The sequence below is a fragment of the Candoia aspera genome, chromosome 5 (assembly GCF_035149785.1).
Source record: "Candoia aspera isolate rCanAsp1 chromosome 5, rCanAsp1.hap2, whole genome shotgun sequence".
Lineage (NCBI taxonomy): Eukaryota > Metazoa > Chordata > Lepidosauria > Squamata > Boidae > Candoia > Candoia aspera.
In genome coordinates this window covers 11,135,403-11,157,525 of record NC_086157.1, presented here as the reverse complement: position 1 = coordinate 11,157,525, position 22,123 = coordinate 11,135,403, and the positions used below count along the sequence as shown (strand labels likewise).

Below are 22,123 nucleotides of genomic sequence, written 5' to 3'. Positions count from 1 at the left end.
ACAGAACAACCCAGAGTTCTCACTCAAGGCATAAACGATCAGATTCAAATTATCCAACTTTATGTGACACATTATGTGAAGACCCAGCTCTCTGGAGAAGGCTCTCATGCTGGGAAAGGTGGAAAGAAAGAGAGGACGATGGCCAGCAGCAAGGTGGAGGGATTCAGTTACAGTGGCGATGGGGGCACTGTTGGAAGAGCTGAAAGACCAAGTTAGGGACAGATCATCATGGAGAAAATCTATCTATGTGGCTGTTAAGCATCCATGACTTGATGGTACATAATCTATTCATCAATCTACAACATAGATGAATGTGAATATCAGAGAAACTATTCCAGGTTTGCAAACTCTAACCAGGCAGAGAAGGGTAATATTTACAGAGTAACAACATTTTATTTCATTTCAATGGGTGGTATTGGAATATATCAAAGGAGCAGTATGAAAGGAGAGGGGGTAACTTATGGAGAAGACCTGTGGCTCTAACATGATTCACTCAATTCATTCCATATTCATTCCCATCAAATTGTGCTGTATTCCTCAAGGTGATGTACAGGCAGGAAGCACCTCCAAAGATAGCTATCACTATAGCACTAAGCTATAGCAGCTTAGAGGTGCAAATAGCTGTGCTTTCCCGGTTCTGCCTGAATTGCTGAATCCTCAGTCTGAAACGCAGCCACTAAGAAATATCAGCAGGAAATGGATGTCTTAACAGAGATGATTCTACGATGTGGGGAGTGAGAGAGATGAGCATTTCCCACATTCCCATTTACCAAGTGGAATTTACAGCAAGTGTTAGACAATTCAGCCAGAGTATATTATTGGGCCGGTTGTTAAATTAATTATATTTTAAAAGATTTTGTTTTTGTAAGGCGTCGGCTGCACTTGCTCCTTAAAAACGAAAGACAGTATAACCATAGGTAGGTGAGGTCTCTTGGTGCCCTTCCTGATCTGGGATCCAGTCTGTTCTTTCAGGCAGTTGCACTTCCTGCCCAAGATGTATGGACTTCATGCTGGCTGGAGAATTCTGGGAGCTGAAGTCCACATCTTAAGGTTGAGGTTGAGATACAGACCATCATCACAACCAGAAGTACAAGGCAAGAACTTTTCTGCATTTCAAAAACCAATTTCGTCGACAACATCTGTTTTGACTGATTGACTAGCTGACATGGGGGTGATCTGATCAACTGATTCAGAAAGTAGTTCAGCTTAGACAGTGATTTAATTCCTATCACTAAATGAAAAGGAATCCATTGTATGGACTCAATCCAAATACTCCTTGGATGTCAAGACCAGTTGAGACTCTGTTTTCCTTTCTTTTAAAGTAATGCTAATAATAAATATAATTATGCACGCATAGATGTAATGGCAGTCATATACTCTGAAACATCTGCAAGGAATTGTGGATTAAACATCTCCATATGTCTTCCAGGGTTTAAATTTACACTGGCAGCAATTCTGCTTTGCATTTGTCTACCACAGGATAGAATATACTGGTGAAACTGTATACATCTACATATATGTATGAATTTCATGCTTATATCCATGGAAAAAAAAACTTCTCATTTCCTTTAAATTGTGAACAGGTGTTATCACCTTCTTAACTTAACTCCCATATAAAAACTGTACGGAAGGGATCAAAAAAATCTATTCAAACTAAAGGGTTTTTGTTGGCCAACAAATGAAGTGTTGGTAAGCTGCACTGTGAAACAAGTCAGAAAATCAAATAACCCTAATAAACATGAGAAAAAGGATTTGTTAGGGAAATGATGAAAGGGAAAGAAACGATACATGAATGGAAGCTTTATTTTAACACTAGAACAAACAAAGGAAGTTCATATTGCCAGCGACTACGTCTGAGATGTTCCTTATTTTATTTATTTATTTTATTTCTCCCTGCCCATCTCCTCCCATCAGGGGACTCCCATCGATGTTCCTTACCTACTAAATGAAAGACAGAAAGTTTGCCACAGGCAGTTACCTCAATTTCCCCATTACAGAAATGGGGTAACATTGACACTGTGCCCTGGTTTCCTTTCTACATTCAAGAGCAGGGCTCCCCAACCTTGGCAACTCTAAGCTGTGCGGACTTCAACTCCCAGAATTCCCCAGCCAACTGGCTGGGGAATTCTGGGAGTTGAAGTCCGCACAGCTTAGAGTTGCCAAGGTTGAGGAGCCCTGTTCAAGAGTACGTCATACCTCACATAAGATCTGTCTACCCACCTGTGGAATCTCTTCCATGAAAGGGAGACAGGAGGTCCTTCAGGACATTCCTCCCACCTCCCTTTTTATGTCGTTGGGCATCAGAAGTGTGACAGAGGTATGGTGAAGAGTTATTAAATTTATTTACACTTGTTGCGATGAAGGTTAGAAGTCACTTGTTTATATATTTCTTTTCTTTTTCTTTATTACATTCTTTTCTTTTTCTTTTTTTTCCTGCACTTTTTATTCTTTCCTTCTGTTCTCTTTATTAGTTTTTACTACTGTAATTAAAATTCTTAAGTATTATGATGATTATGATAATGATGATGATGAAGAGGAGGAGGAGGAGGAGGAGGAGGAGACAAATGTATGAGAAAACTGGAAAATCTGACCTGCTAGTCACATCTTTAAAGACACATGCAAATAAATGGGGCCTGTGCAAGAAAACTATGGTTTATACTGTAGCACTTCTTCCTTTCATTAAGTTCACAGTGCATTTTAATATTTTCAAACTTCTATTACTGCCTATCTCCCCCAAGAAAGGGGGACTCTGGGCAGTTTACAATAAAACCAGAATTAAAATCGTAAAATATAAATTACAATAAATACACCAATAAATAAGAATAAGATAAATACCAAACCCAAGGGGCAATGTCCTTATTCGGTGGGAAGGAGAAGACATCCCAAAGTTGACTTTTGACTATGTATTTTAACTATCTTGACCTAGTTCTACTTTGTGCTACTTTTGAAAACAAGGTCGATTTCCTGGCTCCATTTAAATGCCAAGGAAGACACCATGAAGGAACTCTTCCTGTGGAGACTTTTCGGAGAGCAAAGTGAAGGTGGTCGTAGTCGTTGCAGAGTTACAGAAAGATCTATAGCAATGAACAACAACTTAAGCAGCTTTGGCTCTGCCACCTGCATTAAGAAAGTCCACACCAAGAGGACACCAACAAGATCAATTATAAAGGAATTCTGGCACCCCTGAGAATAAAAGAGAAAGACATAGGTGGCCTATGTCAAATTTTGCCATCACCCATCTCACCTGAGAAGAGGGACTCTGGGCGGTTTTTATTCACAGAGAAGAACGCTTCTAGAAAATTAAAGAATAAATGTTGGCACCTCCCCCACCCCTGCTTTTCAAATTTTCTACATTAGTTTAAGTATTAGAAACAAAACAAAAGCAAAAATTGTCTTGGTTGTTTTGTTGTTCTCTAACGTTTGGATTTATCAATTACCATAAATGGATCCACATTTATGGCGCCAATTTGCCTTTGATGTGCCATTGCTGAAAGACCAGTGGTAAAAGACTGTGATAGCAAAAGGGAATTCAGTACTTGCCAGAGAAAAGGACTTAAGTGGATTATTTTAAATATAAGTTGCACATTTTTGTACACGTTCGTTTTTGGGGAAGATGGGTAATTTTGTAGGATAACAGGCTCTTGTGCTTAATCCATGGAATGTTAATTCTGATTAAATAGGAGACCCGTCCCTCCACTGTAATTAGTATCTTGATTCTTGTGGTAAACCACAAAGCCTATTAAGCTCAACGATGAGAAGAAATTCTGCTTTCTTTTTAGCCTAGTTAACGGTTTCGCTTGCAGATCATGCCACCCCCATCCTCCTAAGCGGAACAGCGCAAGGTTTCTGGGATTTAAGTCCAAGACCTAAAATCATAACAGAAAAAATCGAAGCAGAAGCAGAAGAATGAATACCAGCTTTGCCACAGAAGGCCATTGTGCACAATCAAAATGTTGAAGGAAACTTGAGTCAGAGAACTTACCACAAAAGCTATTGCAGCTGCTATGGGTGTTGGGGAAAAGGAAAGAGAGGGCTCTCTTTAGTGATTTGTTTTATGTGCTCCAAGAAAAAAGTGGTAAGCAGAATTCCCTCCCCCCCCTTGTGTAAATCACGTACATGAAGAGACAACTCTGCCCTTACAACATGGTTGACTGCCATGAGGAACCTTCACCACTTCTCCATGAGCAACAGCCTTCCAACCCCGTTGCAAATAGTCCGCACAGCTTAGAGTTGAAGATCCTTTGCTGCAAACAACTGCTGTGTAAGAATGGAGACCAACTGTTCCCTTACACAGCCAATACTATTAGGAGAAAAGAGGACCAGATCACCACGCTTCATGAGATGAGATGAATGCCCCGTTATAGGGCCTGAAGAGGACTACTTTTGCCAGCGTATAAAAGGAAGGAATCACCTACCTCAAAACCATATGGGCCATATTGATTTTCCTTCTAATCTACTGAATCCTACCAGTTCTGAAATTTAAGATTTAAGAAAACTCAGTTTGTTGCTCCACCATCCTGTTTATTATATAATTAATATTCTAGAATCTTGCACAACACAGAGGCAAAAACCAGGAGCTTTGAAAAAGGGATGGTCACCATGGTTCCATCCTTTCTTTTCCTCCTCAATGTCTATTTGCAACCTCTTCCTCCTCGTATGCAAAGATATTTTTATTCTGACACAAAACAAAAACTGGCTTCTTCACTGAAGTAAACGGTGTTGTTGTTATTTCCTTCGCTGTTTGGGTTTTTCGTTAAATTATTTGCTGTGTAAAAAGGCGTGCTTCAAATTCTCTCTTCTAAGTCCCTGAAAGTGTTCATGGCCTCTAAAAGAGGTTTCTGTTTTACAGTCTCAGCCAGTTTTCGGATTTCCTCCGCACTTTTTTTGGTAGTGTTTCCGAGCTCACCTTTCCATTGCAGAGTGACCACCTGTGCAGCTGCTGGGGTTGTGTTGTTCTTGTTGTTGCTTTCTGTTACACAACTTTCTATAACTCAGAAACTTTCCTGGCCACCTACATTTCCTCAGCTGCAAAAGCACCATGGAAGGGTTCCTCTCAGCAACATGCTTCACTGGGACTTAATTAAAGCAGGAAAAAAAAACCCAGGGAGGCTGTAAATTGTGGACTAGATGAGTGTTCAGTGGGTAAGATCAATCCCTCAACCATCCTGCCGCTGACTTCACCCAAATGTCCTCCCTTTTTAAGAAAAAGGAGCGAAAGGGAAAGCCATTTCTTTCCAACAAAGGAAAATGGTTGGAGGGAGAAACACACAGGCTATATAAAGCAATAATTTCGTTTGCATGTTATTCTTGACTACTTTAGGCCCTGCAGTTCACAGAAACTCCATGCTACATATTAAATAATATATATTTATGCCAGGCCTTTAAGATTTTCTGCACAGTAGTGTGAGCAGAAGGTTGTGCAATCCTTTGTAGTGCAAGACAATCCCCACCACCACTTTTTTATTTATTTATATTTATATTTATATTTATATTTATATTTATATTTATATTTATATTTATATTTATATTTATATTTATATTTATATTTATATTTATATTTATATTTATATTCATGCACATCTTATGGCAGGACACAGAATGCATTCTCCTGAGTCTCCATTTTTAAACTGTGATGGGAACAGAAAACATTTAGGCCTCATGCCAGGTTGGTGAATAATTCCAGCACCTACTGTTATTCCTGATGATAACAGGAGTCATGTGTCCTTGCTGTGGAGACTGAAACACATGTTTAGTAAAGAGGCTCTATGTTCCCGCCGAGACCACAAAGATCAGGGTGACCTCTCCTTATCACCCAACTTTTCCGGCATGGAACTCTCTGAGATCTGTGTCTCAGTGATTATTAGATCACGCCTGTTTATTCATAACCTTTGGCCCCAGCCTTGACTAATCTTATCTCGACGCTGCTGACTGCTGTACAGAGATGTGCAATGCCCCCACTGCCTTGGCCATCCTCAAACATTGGGACAAACTAGTTTGACTAGAGGCTGGTAGATTATTTACAGAGTGGATATATCAGAGGCAGATCTCACCCCGCATGGAACACGGTGAACTTTTGCTGTACTCACCGATCACAATGAGGGTATAGTTCACATTCGTGCTGCCAAAACCATTGGTGGCTTTGCAGATGTATGTTCCTGCATCTTCACTTTCCACTTCCTTGATTTTCAGGCCTTGCTGGAGGACACGGAACCTTGTCCACCCACTGTGAATGGTCCGTCCATCTTTCGTCCACATCGTAAGAGGCGGCGGATCACCTTCTACTGGGCAGAGAAGCTTGATTGTTCTTCCTAATCTTACAGATTGCCGGTGGATTACTTTATCAGCAATTCTGGGCGGGCCTAGAAAAGAAATGATGAAATTCAAATGTTATTTGGTGATGTGCCTGAAAGTGTAAGATACAATAATGTAATACTTTATACGGATCACATAAACATGGAAACTAGTCATTTCTGGTTGGGACTTTGACGCTATGGACCTGAAGTAGATCTGTAACTGTAATGGTCTGTGGGAATGACCTTGGGGGATGGGGCAAAGAGATGCTACCTATGGAACAGTCAGATAAGAGACAGCATAGTCTGCAGCTGCATAGTGGGCAGAGCAAGAGGCTCAGAAGGGACTCTCCCTAAGTAAAGGGCTATAAAGGTGATGGCAGGAGAATTGTACTTTCAGACTTGCAAGATACTGTTAATGCAGCTTTATAATAAAGTACAATTAGCTTATCTGGCCATGTTTCCTGTCTGGTCTGACATCAATCCTGCAAGTCTGAAAATATAGTTTTCTTGCCCCTCCCACTATGCAGCTGTGGGCTACGCTCCTTATCTGACCATTCCCTAGGCAACATCTCTTCACTCCGTCTCCCAAGGCTAGTCCCACATACCATTACAGTAACCTTAAGAGGTCCTATGGATAGTTTGGCAATTGCAGAGAAGGAAACAGCTGGCTCACAGGATGGCATGTCTGGATTAGGCAACTTGGTATAAATGCCAGAAGCCTGGATTTGGGTGGACAGCAAAGCATCTCCTTCTTTTGGCTGAAATGCCAGCTCCAGCACCAGCTCTGGAAAGCTGAGGTCTAGATGAGATTATAGGAATGCCCCAACCTATTCCAAGCCTATTGTCAACATTCACATCCTCACACAACAGCAGCCACATTGATAAATGGATTCAAATCCCATATGGCCACTTAGGAGCACCAATCATATTGGCCAAGTTACAAATGGAAGTTGAAGGGACTTCCTCAGCCTTACTTCCTGCCCAAACATCAGAGGAAACAGACACCTTCACGGCCACATACTACCCATTGTTTTGGAACCAAAATTTGCAATGGTACTAATAGCAAAACAATATATTTTCCTTCACTGTTTGCATGCACAGCATCTAGATGGGGTTGATGAACAAAGACACTCTTATAAAAGTACATCAGAATGACTGCAATCACAGAGAAAGTGTTGGAGAGCATATTCATTTCACTTAAAAGCATCCAGAATAGGCTGATGAAATATTAACTGGCAGTTTATATCTTTCTAATAGAAAATAAATCATCTGCCTCTAAGCATTAATAACTGCATAGCACTGTCTTCCTACTGTAAGGATAGACTATAATAAAGGACAGGCATTGCCCATTTAAAGAATATATGTGCGTGGAAAGATCTAGCCAGACAGAAACTCATTTTCTACATCCTGAGCATTTTAAAATTTGAGGATTATTTTATGCTAATTTTTACCATTTTTATGTGTCTGATTTCATCGTTGACCAAAATAACATGAGACAATGAAATGATATTGGTACACTGAATGTATGAGAAAGCTCAAGTGTTTCTCCCACCCTATCAAGTCCTACCCCCTTGGGAGGCCCACAAAATGTGATTTTCCTAAATTCAACAATTGAGCCAACTGAAGAAAAGTAAAAAGCTAAAGTTTGATCAAACATTAGAAATCAACACTGCCTTTCTAAAGGACACTAAATATTAGGGCACTGAAAAATTACTATGGGGGGAAAACTTCACCAATTAATGTTGGACTGAATTATTTACAGTATCTCATTACCATCCCTAGTAACTCAATCAGCAGACACATTGCCATAAGAAATTTTAATAACAATATATAATCAAGAATATTTTCAAGCAAACTGGGGGTCTCCACTTCAGCAAAGGATCGTTACCTTGTCGTGGTGCTGGAGCTTGAGCACCTCAATGATGCCATGAGCTAAACCGTGAAGGGCCACCCAAGACGGGAAGGTCATGACAGAGAGCTCAGACTAAATGCGATCCCTGGGGAAGGTAATGGCAACCCACCCCAGTATTCTTGCCGTGAAAACTAAATGGATCAGTACAACCAGAGATATGTCGGTATACCATCGGAAGGTGAGACCCCCAGGTCGGAAGATGGTCAAAATGCTACTGGGGAGGAACAGAGGATGAGTTCAACTAGCCCCAGACGTGATGACGCAGCTAGCTCAAAGCCGAAAGGACGGCTAGCGGCCGACGGTGCTGGTGGTGAACGGCGAATCCGATGTTCTAAGGATCAACACACCATTGGAACCTGGAATGTAAGATCTATGAGCCAGGGCAAATTGGATGTGGTTATTGGTGAGATGTCAAGATTAAAGATAGACATTCTGGGCGTCAGTGAACTGAAATGGACTGGAATGGGCCACTTCACATCAAATGACCACCAGATCTACTACTGTGGACAAGAGGACCACAGAAGAAATGGAGTAGCCTTCATAATTAATAGTAAAGTGGCTAAAGCAGTGCTTGGATACAACCCAAAAAATGACAGAATGATCTCAATTCGAATTCAGGGCAAGCCATCTAACATCACAGTGATCCAAATATACGCCCCAACCACAAATGCTGAAGAAGCTGAAGTAGAGCAGTTCTATGAGGATCTGCAGCACCTACTGGACAACACGCCTAAAAGAGATGTTATTTTCATCACAGGAGACTGGAATGCTAAGGTGGGCAGTCAAATGACACCTCGAATTACAGGTAAGTATGGCCTGGGAGAACAAAATGAAGCAGGACATAGGCTGATAGAATTTTGCCAAGACAATTCACTCTGCATAACAAACACTCTCTTCCAACAACCTAAGAGACGGCTTTATACATGGACTTCACCAGATGGACAACACCGAAATCAGATTGATTACATCCTTTGCAGCCAAAGGTGGCGGACATCTGTACAGTCGGTAAAAACAAGGCCTGGAGCTGACTGTAGTTCAGATCACGAACTTCTTCTTGCACAACTTAGGATCAGACTCAAGAGATTAGGGAAGACCCACAGATCAGCTAGATATGAGCTCACTAATATTCCTAAGGAATATGCAGTGGAGGTGAAGAATAGATTTAAGGGACTGGACTTAGTAGATAGGGTCCCGGAAGAACTCTGGACAGAAGTTGGCAGCATTGTTCAGGAGGCAGCAACAAAATACATCCCAAAGAAAGAGAAAACCAAGAAGGCAAAATGGCTGTCTGCTGAGACACTAGAAGTAGCCCAAGAAAGAAGGAAAGCAAAAGGCAACAGCGATAGGGGGAGATATGCCCAATTAAATGCAAAATTCCAGAGGTTAGCCAGAAGAGATAAGGAATTATTTTTAAACAAGCAATGCGCGGAAGTGGAAGAAGACAATAGAATAGGAAGGACAAGAGACCTCTTCCAGAAAATTAGAACCATCAGAGGTAAATTCCAGGCAAAAATGGGTATGATCAAAAACAAAGATGGCAAGGACCTAACAGAAGAAGAAGAGATCAAGAAAAGGTGGCAAGAATATACAGAAGACCTGTATAGGAAGGATAACAATATCGGGGATAGCTTTGACGGTGTGGTCAGTGAGCTAGAGCCAGACATCCTGAAGAGTGAGGTTGAATGGGCCTTAAGAAGCATTGCTAATAACAAGGCAACAGGAGACGACGGCATCCCAGCTGAACTGTTCAAAATCTTGCAAGATGATGCTGTCAAGGTAATGCATGCTATATGCCAGCAAATTTGGAAAACACAAGAATGGCCATCAGACTGGAAAAAATCAACTTATATCCCCATACCAAAAAAGGGAAACACTAAAGAATGTTCAAACTATCGAACAGTGGCACTCATTTCACATGCCAGTAAGGTAATGCTCAAGATCCTGCAAGGTAGACTTCAGCAGTTCATGGAGCGAGAATTGCCAGATGTACAAGCTGGGTTTAGAAAAGGCAGAGGAACTAGAGACCAAATTGCCAATATCCGCTGGATAATGGAAAAAGCCAGGGAGTTTCAGAAAAACATCTATTTCTGTTTTATTGACTATTCTAAAGCCTTTGACTGTGTGGACCATAACAAATTGTGGCAAGTTCTTAGTGGTATGGGGATACCAAGTCATCTTGTATGCCTCCTGAAGAATCTGTATAACGACCAAGTAGCAACAGTAAGAACAGACCACGGAACAACAGACTGGTTTAAGATTGGGAAAGGAGTACGGCAGGGCTGTATCCTCTCACCCTACCTATTCAACTTGTACGCAGAACACATCATGCGACAAGCTGGCCTTGAGGAATCCAAGGCTGGAGTTAAAATCTCTGGAAGAAACATTAACAATCTCAGATATGCAGATGATACCACTTTGATGGCTGAAAGCGAAGAGGAACTGAGGAGCCTTATGATGAAGGTGAAAGAAGAAAGTGCAAAAGCTGGTTTGCAGCTAAACCTCAAAAAAACCAAGATTATGGCAACCAGCTTGATTGATAACTGGCAAATAGAGGGAGAAAATGTAGAAGCAGTGAAAGACTTTGTATTCCTAGGTGCGAAGATTACTGCAGATGCTGACTGCAGTCAGGAAATCAGAAGACGCTTAATCCTTGGGAGAAGAGCAATGACAAATCTCGATAAAATAGTTAAGAGCAGAGACATCACACTGACAACAAAGGTCCGCATAGTTAAAGCAATGGTGTTCCCCGTAGTAACATATGGCTGCGAGAGCTGGACCATAAGGAAGGCTGAGCGAAGGAAGATAGATGCTTTTGAACTGTGGTGTTGGAGGAAAATTCTGAGAGTCCCTTGGACTGCAAGAAGATCCAACCAGTCCATCCTCCAGGAAATAAAGCCAGACTGCTCACTTGAGGGAATGATATTAAAGGCCAAACTGAAATACTTTGGCCGCATAATGAGAAGACAGGACACCCTGGAGAAGATGCTGATGCTAGGGAGAGTGGAAGGCAAAAGGAAGAGGGGCCGACCACGGGCAAGGTGGATGGATGATATTCTAGAGGTGACGGACTCGTCCCTGGGGGAGCTGGGGGTGTTGACGACCGACAGGAAGCTCTGGCGTGGGCTGGTCCATGAATTCACAAAGAGTCGGAAGCGACTAAACGAATAAACAACAACAACGGGGGTCTCCAATCAGTCCAATTTCATCCATAGAGGTCCCTGAATTTTTAAATTTTATTTTGTTTTGTTTTGTTGATTTTTGAGTCAGCACTTCCGAAAGCTGCTGCCTTCAGCACATGGGATTCTAATGGCATTTGTTACTACCTCAAGCTTCCTAACATTAAACCTCAAATATTCATTATATTCATATAGTGACATATGCTTTACATTTTGCCTTATGAAACTAGCCCAGCAGTTCTCAACTTTTCTCTCTCTCCTTTTTGTTTTTTTTTGGCTGGAAGACCACTTAAAAATCGCTGAAGGTCTTGATAGACCACTTAACACACTTGTATTACAATTACCGTTTTCTGCCATGCCTGCATTATTGCTAAACCAGCCCTGTATTATGAAAAGCATGGGCCCCTGGGCCTTTCTTGGTGAACTCGGATCAGAATGGCATTGATCTCTGTTACTGGAGAATAACAAAAGTCATATGCAGACCAAGTACACATAATCTCTACTATGTGAATGGAGCTCGCAAATCACAGTTTGAGAATCTCGCCCCAACCATCTACAGTAGTTTTCTGTTGCTTTTCTCATACAATTTTGGTCTCACAAAAACAAGCAGTGTAAAATATTACTGGAACAAGCTAATCCTATCAATTGTACTGGCAGCAAAACCGTGTATTTTGAGAACAGCATAAAAGAGGTCAGGTCTCAGAAATGCAGAGGAAGTTTTCACACCCTTGCTCATTCTCACATACACGCACAACAGAAAATCAAAGACAGGATAAAATATACAGACAGTATGATGTGACAGAGTGCAGGTGTGTTTATCTGTGAGAAGGAGTTTATTCCTAGTATAGCTTAGCACAGAACTTCAACTCCCAGAATTCCCCAGTACAAGACAACCAGAAATATACTACCTCTCTTTTAATTCTTTCCTCTTCATACCCATTGCTCTACCTGGAATCTCTACTACAGTGTTTCTCAACTTTGGGAACTTAAAGAGGTGTGGACTTCAACTCCCAGAATTCCCCAGCCAGCCATTATGGCTGTGGAATTCTGGGAGTTGAAGTCCACATGTCTTAAAGTTGCCAAGGTTGAGAAACACTGGCTTAGCAGCATCTATATGACACCACCGTGAAGCCAAAATAACAACATACATGCAATTTTGTCTTCACACCAACACAATTACGGACTTGCGTTGCAATGCAGTGTTTACAAGATGCCATCTTCAAAGTCACGTTATCATTTCTCCTCCCCCATTATGAACACAAAAGCACTCTAATTGTGACTCCCTCGTTAATCGCCTGGCGAATTTCCATATTAACACTGGAAATATCCTTTCACTGTTTTATTGTAAATTATTAGTTTCAAGGAGCAACTGAAACCTATGTAAGAAATCTGAGATTGTGCTGTATCTCCAATCCCGCCTTTTCTGACTCAAATACAGATTACTGTATATTCAAAATGACAATAATGAGCAAAACTACTTTGGTTCCAATTTCATACCCATCAATAGGCTTGTGCAACAGAACTTCCTGCTTGGTTGGTCTTGGGAAATGTGACAACGCAGGAGGGTAAGCAACTTGCAAGCTAATACACATTTGACGGAACACAATAAGCATACATTTAGGATAATTTCGTTTGTTTCAATGCCTCAGCTTAAAGAGAAGCAGACAAATGGGCTGATTTATTTCCCTTACTTGGAACTACAAGCAACTGGAATACTTGCATAGCCTAGTTATTTAAAAAGCGGAAAAAAATCCCACCTGTCACAAGAAACAGCTGACCCATTTTCAGCTGAGATTCTGCTCCTCTTGCACCAGATACCAGAGATGGGGGAATTTAGTTTGGTTCTATGCTGAAACATTAAAAACATACAGATGTCTTTTCCTTCTTCCCCCTGCCTGTTTCTGACCCACTGAATCTAGCCACTTCATTTAGGGCACCATACTTTAAAAATGCATTTGAAAAATAAAAATCTTCTGAAGGATTCCGAAAGCAAATGAGAACAGTGCTTGGTCAATACCAGAAGAATATTTCCCAGCTGTCAGGATCAAAACTCATTTAGTATTTCAGAGGAAAGTCTGATTATTTACTTAATCCATGTTCCCCATCTATACTTCAGAAGTTCTGCACAGAAATACATACTGCTGTATATACCAACTGAAATGTATTTACAAACAAATAAAGCTTATTGTAGTGACTTCCTGATCCCATCCTGAAAGCGAGTGACGGCCTACAAAATTACATCAGTCACATTTATTTATATACACTTTAATTAGTTCTATGAGGAAGTCAGTATTTTAAACAATAGTGTCACACACACAAAAAGGATACAGGATACATCACACTTTTTCATTTCTTTCATATTTGGAGACTCCAAAAAGTAAGAAAAAGAAAAAAATATGATGTCACATAAAAATAAAATGAAGCATTAAAAAGCTCCAAACAGATCAAACAGAACATTTTTTTAAAAAATAGGTCTTAATGCAAATCATCTCTGAACTTGAGATCAGACCAAATGACCATCCTGTTCACACGTAAACACACCTGTACTCACGACTTTGAAAGCCAATAAAAGGAAAGTATCTTTGGAAGTGAAATTAGGGATTATTATTCAATGTATGGAAGACCTAATGGCAAAGTTTATCCAAAGAACAAAATTTTTGCCATGAGTTGAAGACTCAATGCTTTTGGTAGGAACAGGTCTCTGAAAAATAATTCCTTCTCTTTCAGACTTTCGGATTTTGTGTATCATTGCAACTGAATGTGTTGAGAGTTTCTTGCAGGTCCTAGTGATATCTAAAAAGACTCTGAGGAACAAGTAACTGGGGGAGTCCATGGTGGGGAGGTCAAAAAAGTCAGGATGGAGGTTGCAATTGTGTGATTGAAGCCCCATTTTTTTTTACATGCATTGCAAGTAACCTGCCACTAAAGGGGGAAAATGTTTTTAAAACTGCAGATTCTAAAATTGGGAAAGACAATGGAGTAAATTACAGAATTTAGGTGCTTTCACATCACCAATCTTTCCATCTCCCAATACTCACAAGTTAGCGAAACAGTACTGCAGTTTCCCCAGCTTGTCATCTCTATTGACAGATCCTTCTTACAGGAAGTCCTCACTTAACAACCATTCGTTTAGTAATGGAAAAAATAAACTTATGACCAGTCCTCACACTTACGACTGCCACAGCATCCCTGCAGTCATGTGATCACAGTTTGGGCGCTCTGCAACCAATTCGCATTTATAACCATCGCAGAGTCCTGTGGTCATGTGATCGCCATTTTCAACCTTCACAGCCGGCTTCTTGCAAGCAAAATCAATGGGGAACTGCATGATTTGCTTAACTACCATGTGGTTCGCTTAACACCCACATTGACTCGCTTAACAACCGCCACAAAAAAGGTTGTAAAATCGGGTCAGATTCACTTAATGATCACTTCGTTTAGCAACTGAAATTCTGGTCCCAATTGTAGTCATTAATTGAGGACTACCTATATACTGAAATATATTGAACTGTCACATCTAATTGTAGGCTTCTGCAGATTATCACAACAATGAAGAAATTACAGGAACGTGTAATTTTCCTAGTATGGATCCAAGCTTGTCTTTTCATACCAGTGTCCCAACATCAGATGCCTGTATGGAAGTCATGGGATTTGCATTGTATCATTAGAATGTTCCCCATAAATACTTACTGTACGTGTCTAAGTGTGAATCTACAGTTCACGAACAACATCAGGAACCGGTCAATGCTCAACCTGTCTCCAACCAGGCTGATCAACAGGTACATAGGCAAAGAACATCAATCATCAGTGCTCTTTCCTCCTCACTCAATGCTGTTCATTAGCTGAGTGTCTTCTCCTTGTGTTACCACCACTCATTAGCAACAAAAATCTCATTCCCACTCCACACAAAACTAAAATAAATCCTTAGTCCCCCCCACACCTCCATTTTTACAAATTCAATTGTAAAGACATGTAAACAAATGCCCTGAAATTCTCTAAAGTTTCCTGGTTACCACAATGCCAGATCTCCACTGCATTCTTTGACTTATGACAATAGCATGGCACCCTGCCAGACATTCTGAGACTAGGAACTATTTCCAAGACTAAGGACCATCCCTGCAGGTTGCTCTATCAGGCAGAAGGGAAAAAAAACTCTAGTGAAGGAAGACAAGATGCTGAACTCCTGTGGCAAGTTAAGGGAGAAATGATGGACTTGGACCAGATTGCTCATAAGGGCTGCAGAACCACAGCACAGAAGTTTCCAGACAAAAAAATGGAAAGAATGTGATTCAAAGGAAAAGTCAGCTTTTTCTCCAGCTGCCAGGAAGGAAGGAAGGAAGGAAGGAAGGAAGGAAGGAAGGAAGGAAGGAAGGGAGGGAGGGAGGGAGGGAGGGGAAAGCATATCAGTCCCCCCTTGGGATCACGAGAATAACTCATAGGTAGCATGTTGTTTGGTTGGATTAATAGAGGCGGTTGGATTAACAGAACAGAGGTTTAAAGGTGCTTAATTTGCAAATTAAGAGATCATCCAGAAAGCTTCAGCAGAGCAATCAGGCACATTTAAAGTGCTTTCCACTGAAATCAATGCTTAAGATGACTTGACAGTCCCTGACCTTCTGTTTCCAGACTACACCACACACAGTGTACATAGAATTCTCTGTTGTCCCATATTTATAATGGATTGCTTACAAAAGGCCTTCACCCTATTCTCTCATGGCTCACACAAAATGCTGCCAGTTGTTCTTCTCTAGTTTCTTTCAAGTAAACCTCATAAGATGAGTTAGCCTCTTTTCAGACCTATGTGAGACAAAATTATAGCAGAAACTGGAGATGAATTCTAGGAACCCAGAATACCACTAAGAAAGCAGCAGACCGTAGCAAGGGATTGGATAAAATAGTAGCAATTGTGGATTAGCTTTCCAAACAATCTATTCCATGCTTCTACTCCTCCCCATTTTCCTTTTCTTCTCCAATCCTCAGCATGTTTTTTTGCTCAATGACCATGCTCAAACTATTATTTATCTCCATTTGTGCATTTTTATTCCTTTTACTGGGGAGACTAAGGAATGTACAGAAGCACAAGTGCTTATGCTACATTAAAAGCTCAAGATTTCTCCACTGAACCTCATCATGACCTTCTTGCTACTACAGGCACTCAGTTCTGGATGAAGTGGACTTTTTAGATCCATTTTTAGCTGGCTTCAGGCACAGGTGGAAACAGAAGTTATTCTGGTTGTTCACAGGGTGAATCTTGGTAGAAAGAGAGGAGAGTACAGCTCTTAATTCTCTTGGATTTACCAGTCATGGAACCCTGACAAGGTTCTTCAGATGCTGCCCTGTAGCACGGTTGGGATTCCTCTGGGCTCAAATTTATCCCTCATTTATTTAACACCTACCTGGAAGTGCTGTGAGATGTGAGAAGGGGCTTCATCCATATGAGACAGTACTTTCTAGAGCAGGGATGGGCCTTTGGAGGCACAGTTAGAACACAGGTAGCTTGTTCTGGGCACTTTCATAAAATCATTCCGGTCAGGACTTTGCCTAGTCACTCATTTATCAAAGAGAAAACTGGTTCTTTCCTGCAACACATTTTAGTTCTAACCTCTGTTTTTCTAAGAGTTTCTACAAGACCCATTCTTGAGTTCTTGGAAAGAAAGAGGTGCACCACCAAATCATGTCATGTCAGACCCGGAAGTCCACATCTTACAGTGTAGAGGAACGGCTCCTTCTCTCTTGCATTAATTTCTCCCCTAACATTTAATACTACTGGATGAATGTTCTGGAACGATTAATCTTCTTGCCCTACTTACCATTTGTCTAGAATGCCTCTGAAAATGATTCAGAAGCTTCAACTGGTAAAAAATGTGGCAGCCAGACTGCTATGTGAGTATTGTACCCATTCTCCAGTCATTATATTGGTTGCCAACAGACTTCTGGGTCCTATACAAAGGGCTGGTTTTTTAAAAAGCCCTTTGTAGTTTGCCTTCCCCAGGTGGAATTTGCCCAGCCCATGTAGGTGCGTACAAGGAGGGGTTGCTGAGTGTCCAATCTTCCATGTGTTAATATAAAGGAATGTTGGTTTGGAGGCCAACATTCAAAGGAATGTTGGTCCTCTGTGGTGGCCCCCATGCCTTGGAGTACCTTATACCCAGGGTTTCATCTGGCACTCTGATTTATCTTCTGCAAACAGTATTAGGTGGTTTAGTTGAATGTGTGAGTGATCCTTGTATTGTGCTATCAAGCTTCATTGTTGTTGTTCTTCATGTTTACTCATGTTAAATCATGTTTACACCAATCAAGCTGGATTATATACAAGTACTGTAAACAAACAAACAGAGCCAGTTTGGTGCAGTGGTTAAGGCACCAGGCTAGAAACCGGGAGACTGTGAGTTCTAGTTCCGCCTCAGGCACAAGCCCAACTGGGTGACCGGGGGCCAGTCACTCCCCCTCAGCCCTGAGAAGGAAGCAATGGCAAACCACTTTCGAAAAATCTTGCCAAGAAAACCACAGGGACTAGTCAAGACAGACACCAGGAATCAAAAACTGACTTGAAGGTACACATGCATGCACACACACACACACACACACACACACTAAATAAAATCCTAAGGCTCCCACTACTTCCTTAGGTTCTAGAGGAGAATCCTGCAATACTCAATGATGCTCCTCCAGTATTGCCAAAGGGCCCTCAAGCCCAAACGACATGGTGTTTCCTCCCACACACTTCCATTGTTAATTGCAAGCAGCACCTGTTGACTGCAAACCCTTTCTTGGAAGCCTTCATTCAAATATTCTGTGCCATTCAAGAACAGGTCTGGGAACAGAAGGGTGGCCTTCCCTCACCAAAGGATCAGTAAATTTTATTTAAATGCATTGAAGAATAAATTAGAATCCAGCGGGGCAGAGAACATGGGGTTCCAGAGCAGGTGTCTTTGGCAAACTGACACCTGGAGGAAGCCTCTTGTCCACTTGTTCCAGAGACTAGCACAGCTGAGACCCTGTTGCTCTGAAGTTACAACTTTCTGCTCCTTCTGTGAATGCTGGGTGGAAAGAGATTTCTGTCGGCCCTTTCAGGAAGGCTGGGTCAAGACTATTGGAACTCTACTTTATTATTGCAGGATAAAGTAACAGGATCTTGAAAGGCCAACCAAGTTTCTCTCTCCTGACTCATATCGAAGAGAATACAAATTTTATAGTTGAAAAAAATACACTCTTTTTTTCCCTCTTCTTCCTTACCATTGGGGATGGGCTGCTCTTTCTCAAAAACCCCGCCAGAGAGAGACCTGCAAACTGCAAGATCTGCTTTCCACCTTAGAACTCTGATTCAGAGAGAGTTCTCTTTTCCCACAGACACCCCTGGATTATTTGCAAGGACCAAGAGAGCCACCCTAAAGTGGATTATTCCCAAGTTTATGGCTCAGTCCTGAAGTAAGGTGAGGAGAAGGAGGAGGAGGAGGAGAGGAGGAGGAGAAGAGCAGCAGCTTGTAACCTTCTTCTGGCTGAGTCTGAACATGAGACTGTCAGAAGACGCTTTCCCAGGGACTTTGTGAAAGAGCTTCCTGAGAAGAACATTCCTCATCCTGGAACTGGGACAGAGACCCACTCATGCAGATCAACAGTCTGCTTACGGTTGTATTTTTGAAAACATCACCACTTCAGTTTAAATGGCAAGTGCAAAACCTGGCTGTGTAACCACAAAAGAGAAAAACCAGCTATGCTAGACTTTTTTCAAAAAAGAAAAACTCCTTTAAATCAGTTTTATCTGCTTTAGTATCTGCCCCCTTCTTATTTAAGAAAAGCCACAACGTCTTACACATCCTCTGAACCTAATTCTTGAGTTCACGCAGCCATGCAGAGTGCAAGGATATAAAATGCAATTTACGATTCTGCAGGAAATGCCTTCAGATCTATGATGTTTGATAGTGACTTGAACAGAGTGATACAGTTTAGTAACACCCTAAAATTGAAGGTTAAGTACTTTCCCACCCCACACATTCCAGAGGGCACACAGACCTCTTTTTATTGTTCAGCCTCGGCAGGCAGGAGGACCCTGTCAACAATTGCTTCAATTCAGCCTTGTTATTTTTACGCAAAGGAGCTATTATCTTGCAGGAGGTTCACACAGGACCTTCGCACAATTACTGAACCACAACCTAGAAGACCATTTGGCCATGATTGAGTTCCAAGTGATTTTTATAAAAACACTAAACTTAACAAGAGTGGAAATTCCAAAGAAAGGTACCTAGCCTGGATAATCTCTTGAAGTGAAAAAAAGTAGATAAATTAATTTATGACTATTACTATAATTACAATAATATGCTGGGCTAAACTAATTATTTTATACAAACTTTTTTTTTCATTTTGGTGAGACCTTGTTGTTGTTTATTCGTTCAGTCGCTTCCGACTCCTTGTGACTTCATGGACCAGCCCACGCCAGAGCTTCCTGTTGGTCGTCAACACCCCCAGCTCCCCCAGGGACGAGTCCATCACCTCTAGAATATCATCCATCCATCTTGCCCTTGGTCGGCCCCTCTTCCTTTTGCCTTCCACTCTCCCTAGCATCAGCATCTTCTCTAGGGTGTCCTGTATTCTCATTATGTGGCCAAAGTATTTCAGTTTTGCCTTTAATATCGTTCCCTCAAGTGAGCAGTCTGGCTTTATTTCCCAGAGTATGGATTGGTTTCATCTTCTTGCAGTCCAAGGCACTCTCAGAATTTTCCTCCAGCACCACAGTTCCAAAGCATCGATCTTCCTTCTCTCAGCCCTCCTTATGGTCCAGCTCTCGCAGCCATATGTTACTACAGGGAACACCATTGCTTTAACTATGCGGACCTTTGTTGTCAGTGTGATGTCTCTGCTCTTAACTATTTTATTGAGCTTTGTCATTGCTCTTCTCCCAAGGATTAAGCGTCTTCTGATTTCCTGACTGCAGTCAGCATCTGCAGTAATCTTCGCACCTAGAAATACAAAGTCTTTCACTGCCTCTACATTTTCTCCCTCTATTTGCCAGTTATCAATCAAGCTGGTTGCCATAATCTTGGGTTTTTTTGGGGTTTAGCTGCAGGCCAGCTTTTGCACTTTCTTCTTTCACCTTCATCATAAGGCTCCTCAGTTCCTCTTCGCTTTCAGCCATCAAAGTGGTATCATCTGCATATCTGAGATTGTTAATGTTTCTTCCAGAGATTTTAACTCCAGCCTTGGATTCCTCAAGCCCAGCATGTCACATGATGTGTTCTGCATACAAGTTGAATAGGTAGGGTGAGAGTATACAGCCCTGCCGTACTCCTTTCCCAATCTTAAACCAGTCCGTTGTTCCGTGGTCTGTTCTTACCATTGCTACTTGGTCGTTATACAGATTCCTCAGGAGACAGACAAGATGACTGGATGCAGACCTTGTATGCAACCAGAAATTTGCAAAGGGGACGTCCATTTTGAGTTGAAATTTTGAAAAGGTTTAGGAGGAAATGCTTCAGAGCTCACAACGGAGTATCACGTTGTTCTTCATCAAAGTAGCCCAGATAGCAGAAAGGTGCTGTGCTTGTGCAAAGCCTGAAGCGTGGAAGTATCTAATTAGGTAAGAGTTTTAATTATTCAACAGCTGACTCTAGACCTTCACAAGCATGTATTCTGCATAGAGCTATGTTCCCCACCATTGCATGACTTGATTAAACTTTAATTCGACAATTGTGGGTAGATAAAACGCTTCAGGAGCTAAGGCTGGCCACAAGGGACAATGAGCCACTGGAACTGGTTGGCTGCATTGAGATGGCTTGCTAAACCGAAGTCTTCTGAATTCTCTTTGTATCGATGGTCGATCACGTTTGCTCAATTCTCCCAGCAGCAGGGATGGCTAAACATTAAGCCACAGAAGCTCCTTCCAGTTTCTTTAGCATGACATCCAAGCCAAGATCTCTGATTTGATCCCATCCAAACAAACAAGATTTAGAAGCCATTAGGCAATCCTGCCAGGTCTTCCTTTAAGAGAAAGCTACTGCAGTCTGGTATGATCAGAATGAACATTAAATTTCAGGCTGACCTTTTTTTTTTTTTTACCCCAATGACGGACAGTCCCGTGATCATCTCAGAAGAGTATATATCATAAATAGAAAAATAATTGCAGTGGCAAACGAAGTTCAATAATAAGTCAATATTTCCTTACCTAAACAGAGAAACAGAATGACCACAGGCAGGCAAAGAAGCAGTGGGAGCGGGAGCGACTTCCAACTTCCTGCCGGCTTTCCCATTGACTTTGCTTCTGGGAAGCCAGCAGGGAACGTCAGAAATCAGAATCATGTGACTGTGGGGACTCTGCAATGGCCACAGCTTTGCAAATAAAACTGGTCTGAACATTGTGGAAATTTCAATTCCACAGGAGTAACGGGTCCTGGATTTATTACACATTCTTTAAATTAGCCCATTTGAGGTACCTTCATTCAAAAATTGTTGCGGTATAATGCACCGTTTGGGCTAACTTGAGGGTACAAACAGACAAACACAATGAGAGTTTTAGTAGGTTATAGACTGTTCGCTCTTGGCTTCCAATTCAAGCTTATTAGGGCCAGAACAAGCAGTGATGTTCAAGTGCTTTGCAGCACACCAGCTTGCCGTATCACAGTTCTCACTTCAAAGGGAAAAGAAGCGGATTATATATATGAGCAGAGCTGTGATTCCAGTTAGTTTTTTTATGTTGTTAATGTGTTTCAAATTCCCATGCAGTAACAAGATCTGCAGCAAATAAACAG

General features: G+C 41.4%; 1 protein-coding gene across 1 annotated transcript in view; it reads right to left on the bottom strand.

Moving 5' to 3' along the window:
• FGFRL1 (fibroblast growth factor receptor like 1) overlaps positions 1–22,123 on the bottom strand; it is a 180,084-nt gene that overhangs the window by 88,006 nt on the left and 69,955 nt on the right. The window contains exon 3 of the mRNA XM_063304587.1: positions 6,087–6,359. Within this exon, the coding sequence (XP_063160657.1) occupies positions 6,087–6,359 (273 nt within the window). The remainder of the gene's footprint in view (positions 1–6,086; positions 6,360–22,123) is intronic.